Source organism: Balaenoptera borealis, assembly GCF_965194805.1.
Source record: "Balaenoptera borealis genome assembly, chromosome: 8".
NCBI classification, from domain to species: domain Eukaryota; kingdom Metazoa; phylum Chordata; class Mammalia; order Artiodactyla; family Balaenopteridae; genus Balaenoptera; species Balaenoptera borealis.
The window spans coordinates 94,796,888-94,815,139 of NC_138865.1; the positions used below are offsets into that span (position 1 = coordinate 94,796,888).

Consider the following 18,252-nt stretch of genomic DNA (forward strand, 5'->3'; position numbering starts at 1 on the left):
CCCCCTTTCCAAGTCTAATTTGAAACAAGGCTGGGTGTCAGAAAGGTGAGCACATGCTGACTGGGAGGCAGAGGAATGGTTAATTGCTTTTTCTAAGTTAGGCCCCCTGATCCTGTGACAAAGGTTATTCTAATACGCTTGTAAACATGTGGACCCGAAAGGTAAACTCAACTTTTATCAGGAGACTACATTCCCAAAGTTGAACTCAGGGCCCAGATATTTACAAGGGAAAGATCTGACTTAGGGGTACCAGGTTCTTCCCTTCAGATAGCAAACAAATGTTTTGATAAAAAGACTGTCTTGCTTTGCTGCTGAAAAAGAAATAAGGATGGGCTTCCCTGCTGGCGCAGTGGTTAAGAGTCCGCCTGCCAATGCAGGGGACACGGGTTTGAGCCCTGCTCCGGGAAGATCCCACATGCCACGGAGCAACTGAGCCCGTGTGCCACAACTACTGAGCCTGCGCTCTAGAGCCCGCAAGACACAATTGCTGAGGCCCGCATGCCTAGAGCCTGTGCTCCGCAACGAGAGAAGCCACAGCAATGAGAAGCCCGTGCACTGCAATGGAGAGTAGCCCCCACTCGCCGCAGCTAGAGAAAGCCGGTGCACAGCAACGAAGACCCAACGCAGCCACAAATAAATAAATAAATTTATTTAAAAAAAAAAAAGAAATACGGAGAAGTTGCTGGTAAGACAAATACAGTACACGGAGGATGAGGAGGAATCATCTTCTTTACAAATGGGTCATTAACTAGGGGCCAAGAGTAATTATGAGAGAAAGTTCTAGGCTAGATATCAGGTCTTCAGCCCCTAGCTAATTAACCTTGAGACATCTATGAGTCTTGGTTTCTTCATCTCTAAAGTAAGGAGATCAAATCAGGTAATTTTAAGATCACGGATATAAAGCTGATTTTACACTTCCTATGATATTCAAATCAAAAAGACCCTCTGAGCCAAACTCAGGGTGGAAAAAAGTGATAGTGGATGATCTGCCTTCTGGGGCTGAGAAGAAATGACTTACCTCTTGAGCCACAATCCCAAGACTATCCAGCAAAGTTTTTGTGGCTTCAGCCAGCTCCTTGCTGGGGAAGAGAGATGTGGAGTTTAGTTCTGTCTGCAATGAGAAAAAAAAATACTTTGTTTCTCAACTCAATGTAAACCTGAAATCTGTATTTAAAAATAAACAAGATAATTAAAACTATTCACAATCTTGAGTTTCAAACACAAGAAACCCACTCCTAATCAAAATAAGACACTAAAATTATTCTAACTGTATGTTTGCAGGTTGTTCATCTCAGATAAGAATTACTAATTCTTTGATGGATGCTTTTAAAGGGTATAGGAATGTGTATTTTAAACTAGTTGATATGCAAGAGATAAAAATATCTCGTGTGTGTGTGTGTGTGTGTGTCCAATGCAAAGTTGACCATAAATTCCCAACTCTGTCTATGATTCTGCAAGAAAGACAACATGGGAATGGCCTTGAGAAACAAGCGTGTGATGGCTCACAAGAAACAAAAGACAGTATAAAGTTGCCAAAAGCATGGAAAGAAGGAATTCTCTTTCATTCCACTCAAGTCAGCACTGTTTCTAACACTGGAAATTTACTTATTTTTAATATATTAAAATTAATTTTAGATAATTTAAAAATACTTGTTTTTATGTCTAGTTTGAGTCAAATCGTAATATGCCACCTAGCTGCATGGCAAATATAAGCAAATAATTGAGGCCCAAGGAAAAGCTGGGTTAGGGCAGAAAGCCTAACCTAGAGAAGAAATAGAGCAATGATGCACAGGTTCCGAGGCCAGAACTGCTTCTGAGTGTTCAGGCTTCCAAAGAAAAAAAGACATAGGGTCAGTTTCATCACTCCTATTTGTCAAATAGGGGGGAAAAGGTCTCCAGGGAAAAACCCATCTTTCCTTGTTGCTTCTACGGGCATCATTTTATTCAATATCAGACCCTCAGAAATCTAGAGAAGGCTGAAACATTTTGATATTTGTCATATATCAGAGATTGCTGTGAAATCATAAGGCAGCCTGCATGGAAGATGGCAGAAAGTAGACGGAGCTCATCATTATCTCTGGGAAACAGCAGCCTGGGATGTTTCCCTTTAAAAAGAACTCCAAATGCAGAAGGCTAAGTCAGTATCATGATCTCATCATAATATCCTAGCATAATCCCAAATGTACATTTCTGATAAAATCTGTCTAAAGGTTCTCTGGAAGATTTCATCCATCCTGATTCATGAGCTCTTCTAGAATGGCTCACTCGCCAGAGACCAGCCTTCCCACACTCCCAGTCCTCTGATGGGCCCATGCTTTCCTTGAAATGCTACACTCAGGTAGGTCTCTGTGACACAACTCACAGGCTGTGTTAATGATCATTCCTTCCATGAAGTAATTATGAGCAAAAACAGGTGGGGGGCTTTTTGTTTGCTTTTTCTTTCTCTCTTCAGGTTTACATTACACCTGAAGGCTACCACACTAAAAGTTGAACCTACAGAGACCTTGGTAAGGAAAACTTTTTACATAACGAGAGGTCTTAATTGGAAAACACAGGAGGTAAAAACTGTTTCTGTGCTTACCATGAGGCCCACAAGAGGATACATGTTCAGGATTGCACAGCAAAACAAAAAATGCTAAATTACATTAATGTAAACATTTAAAACTTAAAATGTGGTAGTTAATGCATTTCTTTTTCAAGTCTGAATTGAAATAAGATTCGTATCACTCTAGGGTGACCCGGAGTGACTACAGAACCCTGGGCAAGTGGCTTCAACTCCCCACGCCTCCACTTCCTCAGCTCCACAGCAGAGTAAACGATAATGTGCACGTGTCACAGCGCCTTCAAAACATTAAACCAGAGGCCATGTGCAAGCTCCTGCACAGTGCCTGGCACACCGCAGGTCCTTATAATTATAAACAATTCCATCCTTGCCTTTCTCTTCCCTTTCTCCAAAATTTACTACCAAAACGGAAGGGCTAGTCCTCTGCACACAGGGTTTTCCAGTTCTTGAAGGGACGTGCACCCTCCCTTCTGTCTGTCTCTGGGTGAACTTTTCCTCTTGTCGAGGTGCCCTTCTCCACGAGGCAGACAGCTAGAGTTGTCAGCTCGAGGCAAGCATATCAGCCACACTCCTGTGTGCTATTTCTAAAATTATAACTGCTCCTCAGCACAAAGCCAAGACATCCTCATCCTTAATTCCTGACGGCCTGGGGCAAATGCTTCTCTCTCCCCTATAACCCTTTTTCTTAGTGTTTGCCAAACTGAGAAACAAAAGATAATATTAAGTGGATGACAGATATACTTACATTGGTATATATTTATACTATATACACAGAAACTTTCCCCAAACTTGACATTTAAATGGAAAAACCTGAAGCAAAATCATTACCTATGATTATGTATATATATACACATACACACACCTTTATCTTAATGTATATTCATGCATACCCTCTATACCCTCTACTTACCCTCAGTAAGTGATACTGATTTTACTTTTATAGGAGTAATTCAGTTTCCTTTTCTTTATACAAAACAAATGAGTTGATTAAAAGAAAATATTAAATTAAAAACCAATTGCACTTGAATACAACCTAAATCATGACACAGGATTGAGAATAACCAGGTTTCGCCAACACAGTGTGGTCTCAGGAACTCCTCATCAGAACCACCTGAGTGAGGTGCTTGTCAGGTGTGCCGACGCCCAGCCCCTGAGACCTGAGTGAAAAGCTAGACGTAAGACCCACAAATCCTTAGGAAATTTTTTGCACGCTGAAGTTTGAGAACCACTGAGGCACAGCACCTGGACAATATTCACACCTCTTTTTCACAGTATTATTTGCACGAGTGTGGCTGTTTGTGCATTCTATATCTGGTCCACACGATGCTGTCTGCTTCAGATGGTGAAGCAGTGACAAGAAGCCAATCAGTTTACCTGGCCTTGCGTGGGATCCAAGATAGTGCCAAACGCATCTGCGGCCAGGTACGTCACACCAATTGTGTACACAAGTCACCAAGTGCAAAAGGCTAGCTCTCTAAACCCCCAGACCCAACACTGGCCGGTTGTCTCCACTAGCAAGCATTCCCCTGAAGGAGACAAATCAATGGGCAGTTCATGTTGTTCTGAGAATACGTCTTCCCCATCTGAATGAATTTAAATCTTCATTGGGTAATGATTTTTCCTTCAGGTTTTTCCATTTAAGTGTCTTAACTTTGGAGCAAGCTTATTCTTCTTGTTTTAGAAGCTACACAATTCAGCAAAACTCCACACACACAGCAGGGCTTACTGCATGACTGTCTCACCCATGAATATAGTTAACCATAGACCTCATTACATTTGCTGTGGATTTCAGACCTTTAGATATTCAAACTCCATGCAATACCGTAACTTGTTGTCAATAGACTGAACTTTGGTTTGTTTGTTTAACTGATTGATTCAGGTTTTGGTCTCAAAGAGAAAAACACTGGCTAAACCCATCCATAAGTCATAACTAGAATAGTCAATTCCATTTTTTCGGATCCTTTTTACACTAATCGTTGTTTGAGATTAAATGCTCAGAATTCATTAACATAAGTATTGGCAACCTGTAATCAGTACAAACTAATTTCCATTTTCAAAGGAGTGCTGATTGGAGTTACACATATAGGTGTGGGTTGACATCACAGGGTTAAAAACACACACAATTCAAACTCAACATCAAGCTTAAATCTTACATTATCCAGGTATTTTGCTCAAGACTTCATTTCACTTTTTTGTGCTTGGACACTATAAAATACAGAGAGGAGACTGATGTAAATCAGATTTAATATTACAAATTAATGGGAAAAGGATGGGCTATTCAACCAGTGTTGCTGAGACAAGTAGTTACTCATTTAAGATAGTAATTTTTTGGTTTGCTCACCCTCTGGGGCGGGTAGGGGCTGGGAGCTGAGGCTCAGGCTTCGGAGGTCAGACCCCAGGGAGAGGACTGAGGTTGGCTATGTGAAGACAGCCTGAAGGGGGCTAGTGTGCCACAGATAACCAGGAGGGAGTCTGGGGAAAAGTCTGGACCTGCTGGAGAGGCAACACAGCATTCTTTCCAGGTGTGTGAGGAGAGGGGATTCCTGCTCCGTGTGCCCACAGAAGGCAGAGCACCACCTAAGCGAGCTCCAGAGACAGGCACAAGCCACGGCTATCAGCTCAGACCCCAGAGATGGGCATGAACTGCTAACGCTGCCACCACTGCCACTCAGAATCCTGTGTGCAAGCGCAGGTCACTACCCACACCCCCCCCCCAGGAGCCTGTGCAGCCCACCACTGCCAGGGTCCCGTGATCCAGGGACAACTTCCCTGGGAGAACGCACGGCGCGCCTCAGGCTGTTGCAACGTCACGCCGGCCTCTGCTGCCACAGGCTCACCCTCCATTCCAATTATGACTACCATACCCCTCCCTTTCCCTGGCCTGAATGAGCAAGAGAACCCTAATCAGCTGCTGCTTTAATCCCCTCCTGTCTGGGCAGAGAACAGACGCCCGAGGGTGGCCTATACGCAGAGGCGGGGCCAAAACCAAAGCTGAAGCCCAGGAGCTGTGCAAACAAAAAAGAGAAAGGGAAGTTTCTACGTGCAGCCTCAGGAGCAGCGGATTAAATCCCCCCAATCAACTTGATAAACCCTGCATCTCTGGAATACCTGAACAGACAATGAATGCTCCCAAAATAGAGGCAGTGGACTTTGGGAGCAACTGTAGACTTGGGGTTTGCTTTCTCTGTCTGATTGGTTTTTGGTTTTATGTTTATCTTAGTTTACTTTTCAGTGCTTTTTATCATTAGTGGATTTGTTTATTGGTTTGATTGCTCTCTTCCTTTTCCTTTTTTTTTACTTTTTAAAACTTTTAATCTTTTTATTTTATTATTTTTTCTATTTTTATTATTTTTTTATTTTATTATTTTGTTTTTTCTCTTTTTGTGAGTGTGTATGTTTCTTTGTGTGATTTTTTCTGTTTAGTTTTGCTTTTACCATTTGGTTTGGGGTTCTAGCCGTTCTTTTTTTTTTTCTTCTTCCTCTTCTTCCTAGCCGTGTGGCTGGCAGGGTCTTGGTGCTCCAGCCGGGTGTCGGGCCTGAGCATCCGAGGTGGGAGGACCGAGTCCAGGACATTAGAACAGAGACCTCCCGGCTCCATGTAATATCAATCGGTGAGAGCTCTCCCAGAGATCTCCATCTCAACACTAAGACCCAGCTCCACCCAATGGCCAGCAAACTCCAGTGCTGGACGCCCCATGCCAAACAACTAGCAAGACAGGAACACAACTCCACCCATTAGCAGAGAAGCTGCCTAAAGTCATACTAAATTCACAAACACCCCAAAACACACCACCAAACGCGGCCCTGCCTACCAGAAAGACAAGATCCAGCGCCACCCACCAGAGCACAGGCACCAGTCCCCTCCACAAGCCACTGAACCAACCTCACCCACTGGGGGCAGACACCAAAAATAACAGGAACTATGAACCTACAGCCTGCAAAAAAGAGACCCCAAACACAGTAAGTTAAACAAAATGAGAGGACAGAGAAATACACAACAGATGAAGGAGCAAGGTAAAAACCCACCAGACCAAACAAATGAAGAGGAAATAGGCAGTCTACCTGAAAAAGAATTCAGAGTAATGATAATAAAGATGATCCAAAATCTCAGAAATAGAATGGAGAAAATACAAGAAACGTTTAACAAGGACCTAGAAGAACTGAAGAGCAAACAAACAATGATAAACAACACAATAAATGAAATTTAAAAATTCTCTAGAAGGAATCAATAGCAGAATAACTGAGACAGAAGAACAGATAAATGACCTGGAAGATAAAATAGTGGAAATAACTGCCACAGAGCAGAATAAAGAAAAAAGAATGAAAGGAATTGAGGACAGTCTCAGAGACCTCTGGGACAACATTATATGCATCAACATTCGAATTACAGGGGTCCCAGAAGAGGAAGAGAAAAAAAAAGGGTCTGAGAAAATATTTGAAGAGATTATAGTTGAAAACTTCCCTAACATGGGAAAGGAAACAGTCAATCAAGCCCAGGAAGCACAGAGAGTCCCATACAGGATAAATCCAAGAGGAAACATGCCAAGATACATATTAGTCAAACTATCAAAAATTAAATACAAAGAAAAAATATTAAAAGCAGCAAGGGAAAAGCAACAAATAACACACAAGGGAATCCCCATAAGGTTAACAGCTGATCTTTCAGCAGAAACTCTGCAAGCCAGAAGGGAGTGGCAGGACGTATTTAAAGTGATGAAAGGGAAAAACCTACAACCAAGATTACTCTACACAGCAAGGATCTCATTCAGATTCGATGGAGGAATCAAAACCTTTACAGACAAGCAAAAGCTAAGAGAATTCACCACCACCAAACCAGCTTTACAACAAATGCTAACGGAACTGCTCTAAGCAGGAAACACAAGAGAAGGAAAAGACCTACAAAAACAAATGCAAAACAATTAAGAAAACGGTAATAGGAACATACATATCGATAATCACCTACCTTAAATGTAAATGGATTAAATGCTCCAAGTAAAAGACACAGACTGGCTGAGTGCATACAAAAACAAGACCCATATATATGCTGTCTACAAGAGACCCACTCTAGACCTAGGGACACATACAGACTGAAAGTGAGGGGATGGAAAAAGATATTCCATGCAAATGGAAATCAAAAGAAAGCTGGAGTAGCAATTCTCATATCAGACAAAATAGATTTTAAAACAAAGATTATTACAAGAGACAAAGAAGGACACTACATAATGATCAAGGGATCAATCCAAGAAGAAGATATAACAATTGTAAATATTTATGCACCCAACATAGGAGCACCTCAATACATAAGGCAAATGCTAACAGCCATAAAAGGGAAAATCGGCAGTAACACAGTCACAGTAGGGGACTTTAACACCCCACTTTCACCAATGGACAGATCATCCAAAATGAAAATAAATAAGGAAACACAAGCTTTAAATGACACATGAGACCAGATAGACTTAATTGATATTTTTAGGACACTCCATCCAAAAACAACAGAATACACTTTCTTCTCAAGTGCACATGGAACATTCTCCAGGATAGATTGTATCTTGGGTTACAAATCAAGCCTCGGTAAATTTAAGAAAATTGAAATCATATCAAGTATCTTTTCCGACCACAACGCTATGAGACTAGATATCAATTACAGGAAAAGATCTGTAAAAAATACAAACACATGGAGGCTACACAATATGCTACTAAATAACCAAGAGATCACTGAAGAAATCAAAAGGAAATCAAAAAATACCTAGAAATGAATGACAATGAAAACACGATGACCCAAAACCTACGGGATGCAGCAAAAGCAGGTCTAAGAGGGAATTTTATAGCAATACAGTCCTACCTCAAATAAACAACCTAACCTTACATCTAAAGCAATTAGAGAAAGAAGAACAAAAAAACCCCAAAGTTAGCAGAAGGAAAGAAATCATAAAGATCAGACCAGCCACTACGGAGAACAGTATGCAGGTTCCTTCAAAAACTAAAAATAGAACTACCATATGACCCAGCAATCCCACTACAGGGCATATACCCTGAGAAAACCATAATTCAAAAAGAGAAATGTACCACAACGTTCACTGCAGCACTATTTACAATAGCCAGGAAATGGAAGCAATCTAAGTGTCCATCAACAGATGAATGGATAAAGAAGATGTGGCACATATATACAATGGAATATTAGTCAGCCATAAGAAGAAACAAAATTGAGTTATTTGTAGTGAGTTGGATGGACCTAGAATCTGTCATACAGAGTGAAGTAAGTCAGAAAGAGAAAAACAAATACCGTATGCTAACACATATATATGGAATCTGAAAAAAAAAATGGTTCTGACGAACCTAGGGGCAGTACAGCAATAAAGATGCAGACATAGAGAATGGACTTGAGGACAGGGGGAGGGGGAAGGGTAAGCTGGGATGAAGTGAGAGAGTAGCACTGACATATATATACTACCAAATGTAAAATAGATAGCTAGTGGGAAGCAGCCACATAGCACAGGGAGATCAGCTTGGGATAGCAAGGGTGGGAGGGAGGTGCAAGAGGGAGGGGATATGGGGATATATGTATACATATAGCTGATTCACTTTGTTATAGAGCAGAAACTAACAACACTGTAAAGCAATTATACTCCAATATAGATGTTAAAAAAAAACAGTAATTTTTCCATCTCATACCACTATACAAAATTAAATTCTTGGTAGACTGAAAACCTAAAACTAAAAATGAAAGTTTAAAAGATATAGAGGAGAAAATGTACTTATGAACCTAAGGTAAGGAAGGCCTTCTTAAAATACAGAAGTCCAAACCAAAAATGGGAACTAACGACTTCAACTTCTGAAAGTAAAAACTATGCACAAAAAGATGCCATCAGCAATGTGAAAAAACAAGCCAGAGACTGGAAGAAGAGATTTAAAAAACAATCTTTTAGAATAAAAATGGAATACCATGCAGCAGTTAAAATGAACCAGATGCCACATTTATCAACATTGATAAATCTCAAGAACATAACGTTGAGTGAAAAAGACAAGTTGCAAATCAACATGCACACCTATGAACACATGCAAACCAATACCCTATATTGTTATTAACAGAATGCAAATATATATATGGTTGCATAAAAATATGCCACTCCAGGATAACGGTTATCTTTGAGGAAAGAGGGGGATATACCGGTGACATAAATTGTATCTGTAGTGTTTTCTTTCTTGAAAAGAATCTAAAGCAGGCATGGTAAAATGATGGATGTTGGTACATGAGTGTTCTTTATATTATTTCTGTACCTTTTTATATATTTTCTGTACCTTTTTATATATTTGAACTATTTCATAATTTTCTTTTTAATTCAATGAAAGATAAGAGAGAGAGGGAGGAGGAAAGGAGATTGGCAGGAATGAAGGAAGGGTAAGAATATAAGTTGGCTTGAGTACGTATCAGATCTGAAAGATGTCTAACTTCCTTGAACAAAATTAACCCCAGGCAATATGCCTTAAAATGAGGCCACAAGATGAAGTCTGAGAACCATGTGCCTGCACCTACTGTTAACTGAGGTCTCCGGCTCATACTTACTTGACAAAGGCAGACAAAACTTGCCAATAGTATTTCCAAAGAGCTCTGGTAAGCCATTCACAGTTTGGAATTCCTCCTACTATTTTTCTTAACCAAAAACATTCCTTTGGCTATGAATTCATACAGGTCCCCATTGACTACAGGGGGCAAGATTTTCTTGTATGAAGGCAAATGGGGAAAAAGAGCGAAAATAAAACCTTTGGTGAAGACTGTACGTTCTGTGTTAAGCTAACAGGAATTCATGTATTATTCAATACTTTTAGATCACAACTAGATACTGTACTATCATTAATGGAAGAATAGACAAATGAGTATTACTCAAAAGCTCTTACCCATTTCTGCAAAATGTGTTAATCACAACATTGAAAGATTTCCTAAAAGCATGACATTCTGGGGCACTGGCCTGAGAATGACCAAGTCCAGTGTGCCATCTTTTCTGGGCCTAATAAATGACTTCATTATATTCTTTCTATCCTCACTAGCTTTTTCCTTCCACATGAATTTTATTTTTTTCTTTTTTAAATTGAGGTAACTATGGTTTATAACATTATATACATTTCACGTGTACATTATATTCCTACATTCTATAATACACATTATATTTCTATATACGCTGCAGCATGTGCCCCACCAAAAATTTAGTTTAACTAAGTTGTAAAAGACTGAAACTTAAAAAAAAAAAAAAAAAAAAAAAGCAATAACCTAGCAAAGTCAATTTGACTTTAATTTCTGAGCTGGTGTTTTATTTCAACTCAGTGTCCTGCACAGTTCCTGACACATAATAACTAGGTGTCCAATAAATATGCAAGAAAAATGAAAAGCAAAGGGAAGAGCACATTAGGAGGGTGAGAGATGCACTGGTGTGAGTGCTGCTTCAAAGGTCATTCAAATTCAGATATACTCTGTTTCATATTCACCTCATCAAGTCAAAGACCCTTCAGGACAAGGATAACTCTTCACTCCTCCTCCACCTGCTCCTTCGATCCTTGCTCAGTCCAGCTGTGAGCCCACTAGTCCTCTGGGCACCTCAGGGCACCACTCACCTTACCTCCTTTGTCCTATGAACTGAGTTCCGCCTCTGCAAGAATGTGTTACACACCTCGGAAGACACAGGAACAGAACACTTTGTTCCATGGAGACAGAACTTTCCCTTTTCAGCTGAAAGTATAAGTCAAGGCAGTCTGGCCACATGGTCGTGAAGTGTCTAAGATGTTAGCAAGATGGAGGTCAATCTGCATGCCTGTCCTTGCTAACTCGAATCAGACACCGTTTTCCTCACCTCAAAAACCAGACACCATCTTCACATCACAGACAGGACTAGAGCCCAAGCCTACTTAACCACACAGACTTTCACTAGGGCTCACAGTGTCCCATATGAGACAAGACTGTTGTCAGGGAGCTGTTGGCAGGGCAGCCCTCACTTTACAGAACCCAGAACTTATGAAGAATTCCTCAAGTTTCCAGTCTCAGCCTTAAAGCTGGTTCTCAGTGCCCAGTGGAATGAAAGCTCCACGTGGACCTTGTCTGCGTTGTTCATGGCTGAACCTTCAGTGCCTTAGAACAGTACCTGGTACAAAGTAGACAGACAGTAAATATGCGTTGGTTCTGTTGATGAATGTCTCATGCCTCGTTCAGAGATGCTCTGCTTCCCAAAGTCATTGCTCTTTGGTTTATGCATTACAAACCTTAATGAGTAGTGTCTACTGTACTTTAGAATCACTCTCAGAATATGAGCAAAAAAGTACACAGGGCTGAAACGGGACTAATAATAAAAGCCAAGGGCACTGAAGAAACACTTCAAAGACAGAATGAAATATTGTTCCAATATATGTTCCAATCCAAAGGCAGTTATGGCAGAATGAATGCCCTCCCCAAAGCTGTCCACACCCTAATCTCTGGAACCTGTCAATCAGTTACTTCACCTGGTAAAAAGTACTTTACAGATGTAAAAAGTAATGAATGTTAAAATAGGGAGATTATCCTAGATTATCTGGATGGGTTCAGTCTAATCACATGAGCCCTTAAAAGCAAAAAACTTTCAGGCTGGAGGCAGAGAGATGTAGCAGAAGGAAAAATCAGATTAAAGCATGAGAGGGGCTCAAACCACTGTGGCTGGGGAGGGACCGTATGAAAAGCATGAGAAGGAATGCTGGCAGCCTCTAGGAGTAAAGACCAGCCCCCAGCTGACATCCAGGAAGAAAACAGGGACCTCAGTCCTACAACTTCAAGGAACTGAAATCAGCTACCAATCCGAATGAGCTCAGAAACAGATTCATGTTCAGAGCCTCCAAAAAAGGAATACAGCCCTGTGAACACCTTGATATGCAAAATTCATACCTTCATTTTATGCAAGGTATAACCAAGGCACAAACAAATAATCTACAGCATAAGAAGCCTTGGCAATACCTAAGCAAAGAATGCAATTTTTCATTGAAATATTCTTCAGGATTACTTTGCTTGGTATGACTGATTTCTAACACTGATTTATGAAAGAAAATTTCTACCTTACCAGCCACTGCTTTCAGCATATAATTTATATTACTCATATCAATTAAATTATTAACTTCTATTTATTGAGCATCTAATGTGTACCAGGCCTTGTGCCAGGCTCTTCATATACCTGAGCAATAATCACAACCGAGGGTAAACTACATTATCTGTATGTAAAAGCCTCATTATCTGAGGCTTACAGAATCTAATGTATTCGAGGTCCCACAGCTGGTAAAATGCTGAGGCAGAATTTGAACCCAGATGCAGATGACCCCAGGCCTACAACCTTTCTACTCTGCCACACTTCCCCACTTCTGTCAAAATACTGGGGTCCAAGTGGTCATCAGGGAACTGAAGGAGACCCAGGAGAAAGAGCCAGAATACTTCGGCTGAAAAAGAGAGAAATAGCCACATCAAAAAAAAAAAAAAGAAAGAAAGAAAGAAAGAGAGGAGAAATGTTTCAAAACATGTCTCTCCTCAAAATCCACTTTTAGTACAGAAACATGTACCGACAGAACAGATTCTCTCCCCTCCCCTGCAATGTTGGTTGCTGCTCCTATTGTATATCTTGGCACAATTAACTGCCCATGTGCAATGAGGTCTCACGGCACACCCGTCTACCATCACCAATGTCAAAATTCCACCCAAATGGCAGAAGCAAAAGGCTGCTTAATGCAAATCAAGTATCAATCCCAGTGCTCCAATTAAGGCACTGCTATAAGAGTCACATTTCAAAATGTTTGGAAGTCACTTCATCCCGAAGGTATCCCCTAAAACATCTTTACACAGAGCCATCCTGGCCACTCATTATGTTCTAATTCAAGAGCCCCATTTTCTGATTTTAGAAAGACCTCACAGCAACAGCTGACAGGCAGGAGCAGAACCTGAGATGCTCCTATGCCCAAGAGATGGGCAGGAAGCATATGGCAGCTACCCTACTCAACACCCGCCGTGAACCAACTGGTCTACCAGGCACAACCACAACGTGACAGGATGGGCTGTGATGTAGCTGACAGTTTTGACAGTGCATTTCCATGTCCTCGATCACGCTACTTTTCCCAACTAGGGAGAGATTTTCAAGTTGAACCCTAAGCTGCTGATTGTCAGATTATGAAGGCTGTACTATCATTCTACTTAAAGCATAATTCAGACATTATATAATTAGAGGGATTTTACTGGGTTGTGCACACAATAGGTGTTTAATGAGTAAACAGAAGTGAAACAATGAATGGGCACCAGGATAAATTACTATGTCTTCTAAAAGCACCCATCTTTCCAAAGTCTGAATCATCCCAGCTGAAAGGGTGAACATTTCTATCTTGTTGTGAAATAAAGCAAAACAGCCAAAACGGTCCAAGGAAATTGTCTACCATTTGTAACAACCTTTGACCCTCTGTCTCACAATGCAAAAAGTGCCAACAGGCTGCAAGTGTCTTCACAGATGAGCTTATCGATTATTTAGACCAGTTATCTGGGGCTGCAGACATCTCCATACAGAAACATATCTTACTAAAATTATACTCTAGAAACATTACCAGTGGAATCACAGAGCACTGAAAATAACTCAGTACATTTTCAACCACTGAAACAGAAAATACTATTTCTGGAATAAAACAAAAACAGATCTTAAGCGTTAGGCCTAAGCCCTTCACACGGACGGGATCACCATCAACCCTGCCACAGAAGCATCCAAAAAGTCACAGTTTGACTACTACCTTCACCTCAGGCAGAAGCTATAGCATCAGAGAGTCAAGCTGGACACAAGGACTCCCTGATGGTCAGTCAAGAGTGCAAACCCTGGCATGTGTTTCTAAGGAATATTCTAGGGTATGATCCAGGTACAGGGTCCAGAAACAGAACCTTCTTAGTTCCCCAGGAGGGCCCATCTATCTCTAGAGAAATCATGGTGTGCAAAGTCTCAGAGGATTCCAATTTCTTTCTATTATAATGAGGAACATCTCTTTCCAGGCACATCCTTCTTCTAGGGCTTTTACCCTGGTTTTAAAAGAAACTACTGACAAATCAGAGAGCTCTATGGTGAATAGGAAACCTGAACACTGAATGCTAAAGGATGTTGTTCAAGGGGCATTTCACCAGAGCTCCAAGGAAAGCCAAAGAAAGATACCTGTTCTGGAACAAGACATAACACATAGACGACCAGAATGCTCAGACCCATCCCTATTCTTGGATGTATTCTCATGGACTGCTTCTCTGAACTAGTGATTCCCAGCTGATGACTGGTCTTTGTTGGGATTATTTTTTTCTGTGAATGCAATTTTGTCATTGATTGAGCTAATTATTGACTGTGCTCCCATCCAATTCCAGGGTTTTCCCACTGAGACATCTTGATGTCTCCTTTCTGATAGGCTTTTAAAAATGAATAGGTACCCATCTTCCCATCAATGGTTTTGAGACTTTTTAAAAAAAATCTGTGGAATTCCTTCTTCAGATGAACCCTTTCAATATTAAAAACCATAAAAAAAGCAGGTTTTCTCTGATTGAAACAGGCACAAGGGACCTTAGACTTGGACTCAGAGCCACACTCTACTTACTCTTCCCCCATTTACTCTTGGGGAGGTGGCCCAAAAGTTTGAAAGGATAGTTAGAATACCACTGAGCCAAATTATGTCTCCAACTCCCAGACAGCCCTATATTTCTACAAAAACAAAGTCACGTTGCCCAAGGAAAAACGTCACATTCCGAAAGTATTAGTGCTTGAAGCTTCTCCACACAGCAATCCTACTCACCAGGATCGGCTTCAGAATGTCCAGGTTGGAATGAAGTATTTGCTCTGCTGCATCCAGTTTCTCCTTTGGCAGGCTGCAAAGCATGGAGACTTCTTGGTCACCAAGTCGAATCACCTCTCCTAATTTTGATCCATTGCACAGATTGGTCAAATGTAACTGGTAGCCTTGCAAAAATACCTGGAAGCATTTCATGCAAAGAGAGAGAAGAAAAACTGGATTACAAAGATGGGAAGCAGGGTCCTTGAAGCCTTTTGGGGGACTTTACATCAAAACAGCTTTGAAGAATGGACACTGCTGGACTCTGTCCAGTGCATAGGGTCTCTACTGAACTTTAGGATGGATCAAGGCATGATCCTACATGACATTAAAACCAGAATGTGACATTTGACTTATCACCTCTACACTCTTGTCCTTGTGAGGGGAAATCCTGAGTCCAACTCTTTTTCTCAAAAGTGGGACATGTGATTCACCCAGTAGGAATCTAGAGTCTGAACTCCTAAAACCACTTTTATTAAAGAAAATAGAAAATTCTCATTATTTTGGAATGCATGATATCTTAAACAGGGGTTGGGCTGAATTATGAAAAAAAGGCATTTATACTATTTATTTGTAGATACAGATATTTAACTGATGCAAAGAACTATGTTCAAACAATTTCAGAATGTGGAACTCTTCCTTTTACTGGTATCAGAGCAGAGTACTAGAAACTCAAGCCCCTTACCTCACTGATGGGTGAGTTCTAAGTCTTTCTGGGTTTTTTTTAAATGTTTATTTATTTATTTTCTTATTAGTCACCCATTTTATACACATCAGTGTATACATGTCAATCCCAATCGCCCAATTCATCACACCACAACCACCACCCCCTGCCGCTTCCCCCCCTTGGGGTCCATACGTTTGTTCTCTACTTCTGTGTCTCAATTTCTGGTCTGCAAACTGGTTCATCTGTACCATTTTCTAGGTTCCACATATATGCATTAACATACGATATTTGTTTTCCTCTTTCTGACTTACTTCACTCTGTATGACAGTCTCTAGATGCATCCACGTCTCTACAAATGACCCAATTTCATTCCTTTTTATGGCTGAGTAATATTCCATTATATATATGTACCACATCTTCTTTATCCATTTGTCTGTCGATGGGCATTTAGGTTGCTTCCCTGACCTGGCTATTGTAAATAGTGCTGCAGTGAATATTGGGGTGCATGTGTCTTTTTGAATTATGGTTTTCTCTGGGTATATGCCCAGTACTGGGATTGCTGGGTCATATGGTAATTCTATTTTTAGTTCTTTAAGGAACCTCCATACTGTTCTTCATAGTGACTGTATCAATTTACATTCTCACCAACAGTGCAAGAGGGTTCTCTTTTCTCCACACCCTCTCCAGCATTTGTTGTTTGTAGATTTTCTGATGATGCCCATTCTAACTGGTGTGAGGTGATACCTCATTGTAGCTTTGATTTGCATTTCTCTAATAATTAGTGATGTTGAGCAGCTTTTCATGTGCTTCTTGGCCATCTGTATGTCTTCTTTGGAGAAAAATTTATTTAGGCCTTCTGCCCATTTTTGGATTGGTTTTTTTTTTTCATATTGAGATGCATGAGCTGTTTATATATTTTGGAGATTAATCCTTTGTCCGATGATTCATTTGCAAATATTTTCTCCCATTCTGAGGGTTGTCTTTTCATTTTGTTTATAGTTTCCTTTCCTATGCAAAAGCTTTTAAGTTTCATTAGATCCCATTTATTTATTTTTCTTTTTATTTCCATTACTCTAGGAGGTGGATCAAAAAAGATCTTGCTGTGATTTATGTCAAAGAGTGTTCTTCCTATGTTTTCCTCTAAGAGTTTTATAGTGTCTGGTTTTACATTTGGTCTCTAATCCATTTTGAGTTTATTTTTGTGTATGGTGTTAGGGAGTGTTCTAATTTCATTCTTTTACATGTAGCTGTCCAGTTTTCCCAGCACCGCTTTTTGAAGAGACTGTCTTTTCTGCATTGTATATCCTTGCCTCCTTTGTCATAGATTAGTTGACCATAGGTGCGTGGGTTTATCTCTGGGCTTTCTATCTTGTTCCACTGATCTATGTTTCTGTTTTTGTGCCAGTACCATGTTGTCTTGATGACTGTAGCTTTATAGTATAGTCTGAAGTCAGGGAGTCTGATTCCTCCAGCTCCGTTTTTTTCCCTCAAGACTGCTTTGGCTATTCGGGGTCTTTTGTGTCTCCATACGAATTTTAAGATTTTTTGTTCTAGTTCCGTAAAAAATGCCATTCGTAATTTGATAGGATTGCATTGAATCTGTAGATTGCTTTGGGTAGTATAGTCATTTTCACAATATTGATTCTTCCAATCCAAGAACATGGTCTATCTCTCCATCTGTTGGTATCATCTTTAATTTCTTTCAACAGTGTCTTACAGTTTTCTGCATACAGGTCTTTTGTCTCCCTAGGCAGGTTTATTCCTAGGTATTTTATTCTTTTTGTTGCAATGGTAAATAGGAGTGTTTCCTTAATTTCTCTTTCAGATTTTTCATCATTAGTGTATAAGAATACAAGAGATTTCTGTGCATTCATTTTGTATCCTGCAACTTTACCAAATTCATTGATTAGCTCCAGTAGTTTTCTGGTGGCACCTTTAGGATTCTCTATGTATAGTATCATGTCATCTGCAAGCAGTGACAGTTTTACTTCTTCTTTTCCAGTTTGTATACCTTTTATTTCCTTTTCTTCTCTGATTGCCGTGGCTAGGACTTCCAAAACTATGTTGAATAATAGTGGTGAGAGTGGACATCCTTGTCTTGTTCCTGATCTTAGAGGAAATGCTTTCAGTTCTTCACCATTGAGAATGATATTTGCTGTGGGTTTGTCGTATATGGCCTTTATTA

General features: G+C 40.3%; 1 protein-coding gene across 11 annotated transcripts in view; it reads right to left on the reverse strand.

The window, feature by feature from the left end:
• ABCA1 (ATP binding cassette subfamily A member 1) overlaps nt 1–18,252 on the reverse strand; it is a 177,282-nt gene that overhangs the window by 60,515 nt on the left and 98,515 nt on the right. For all 11 annotated transcript variants that reach the window (XM_082403724.1, XM_082403720.1, XM_082403726.1 and 8 more), the window contains 2 exons: nt 15,365–15,541; nt 1,019–1,111 (listed from right to left, as the gene is read on the reverse strand). In XM_082403724.1, coding sequence (XP_082259850.1) covers nt 1,019–1,111; nt 15,365–15,541 — 270 coding nt within the window. The remainder of the gene's footprint in view (nt 1–1,018; nt 1,112–15,364; nt 15,542–18,252) is intronic.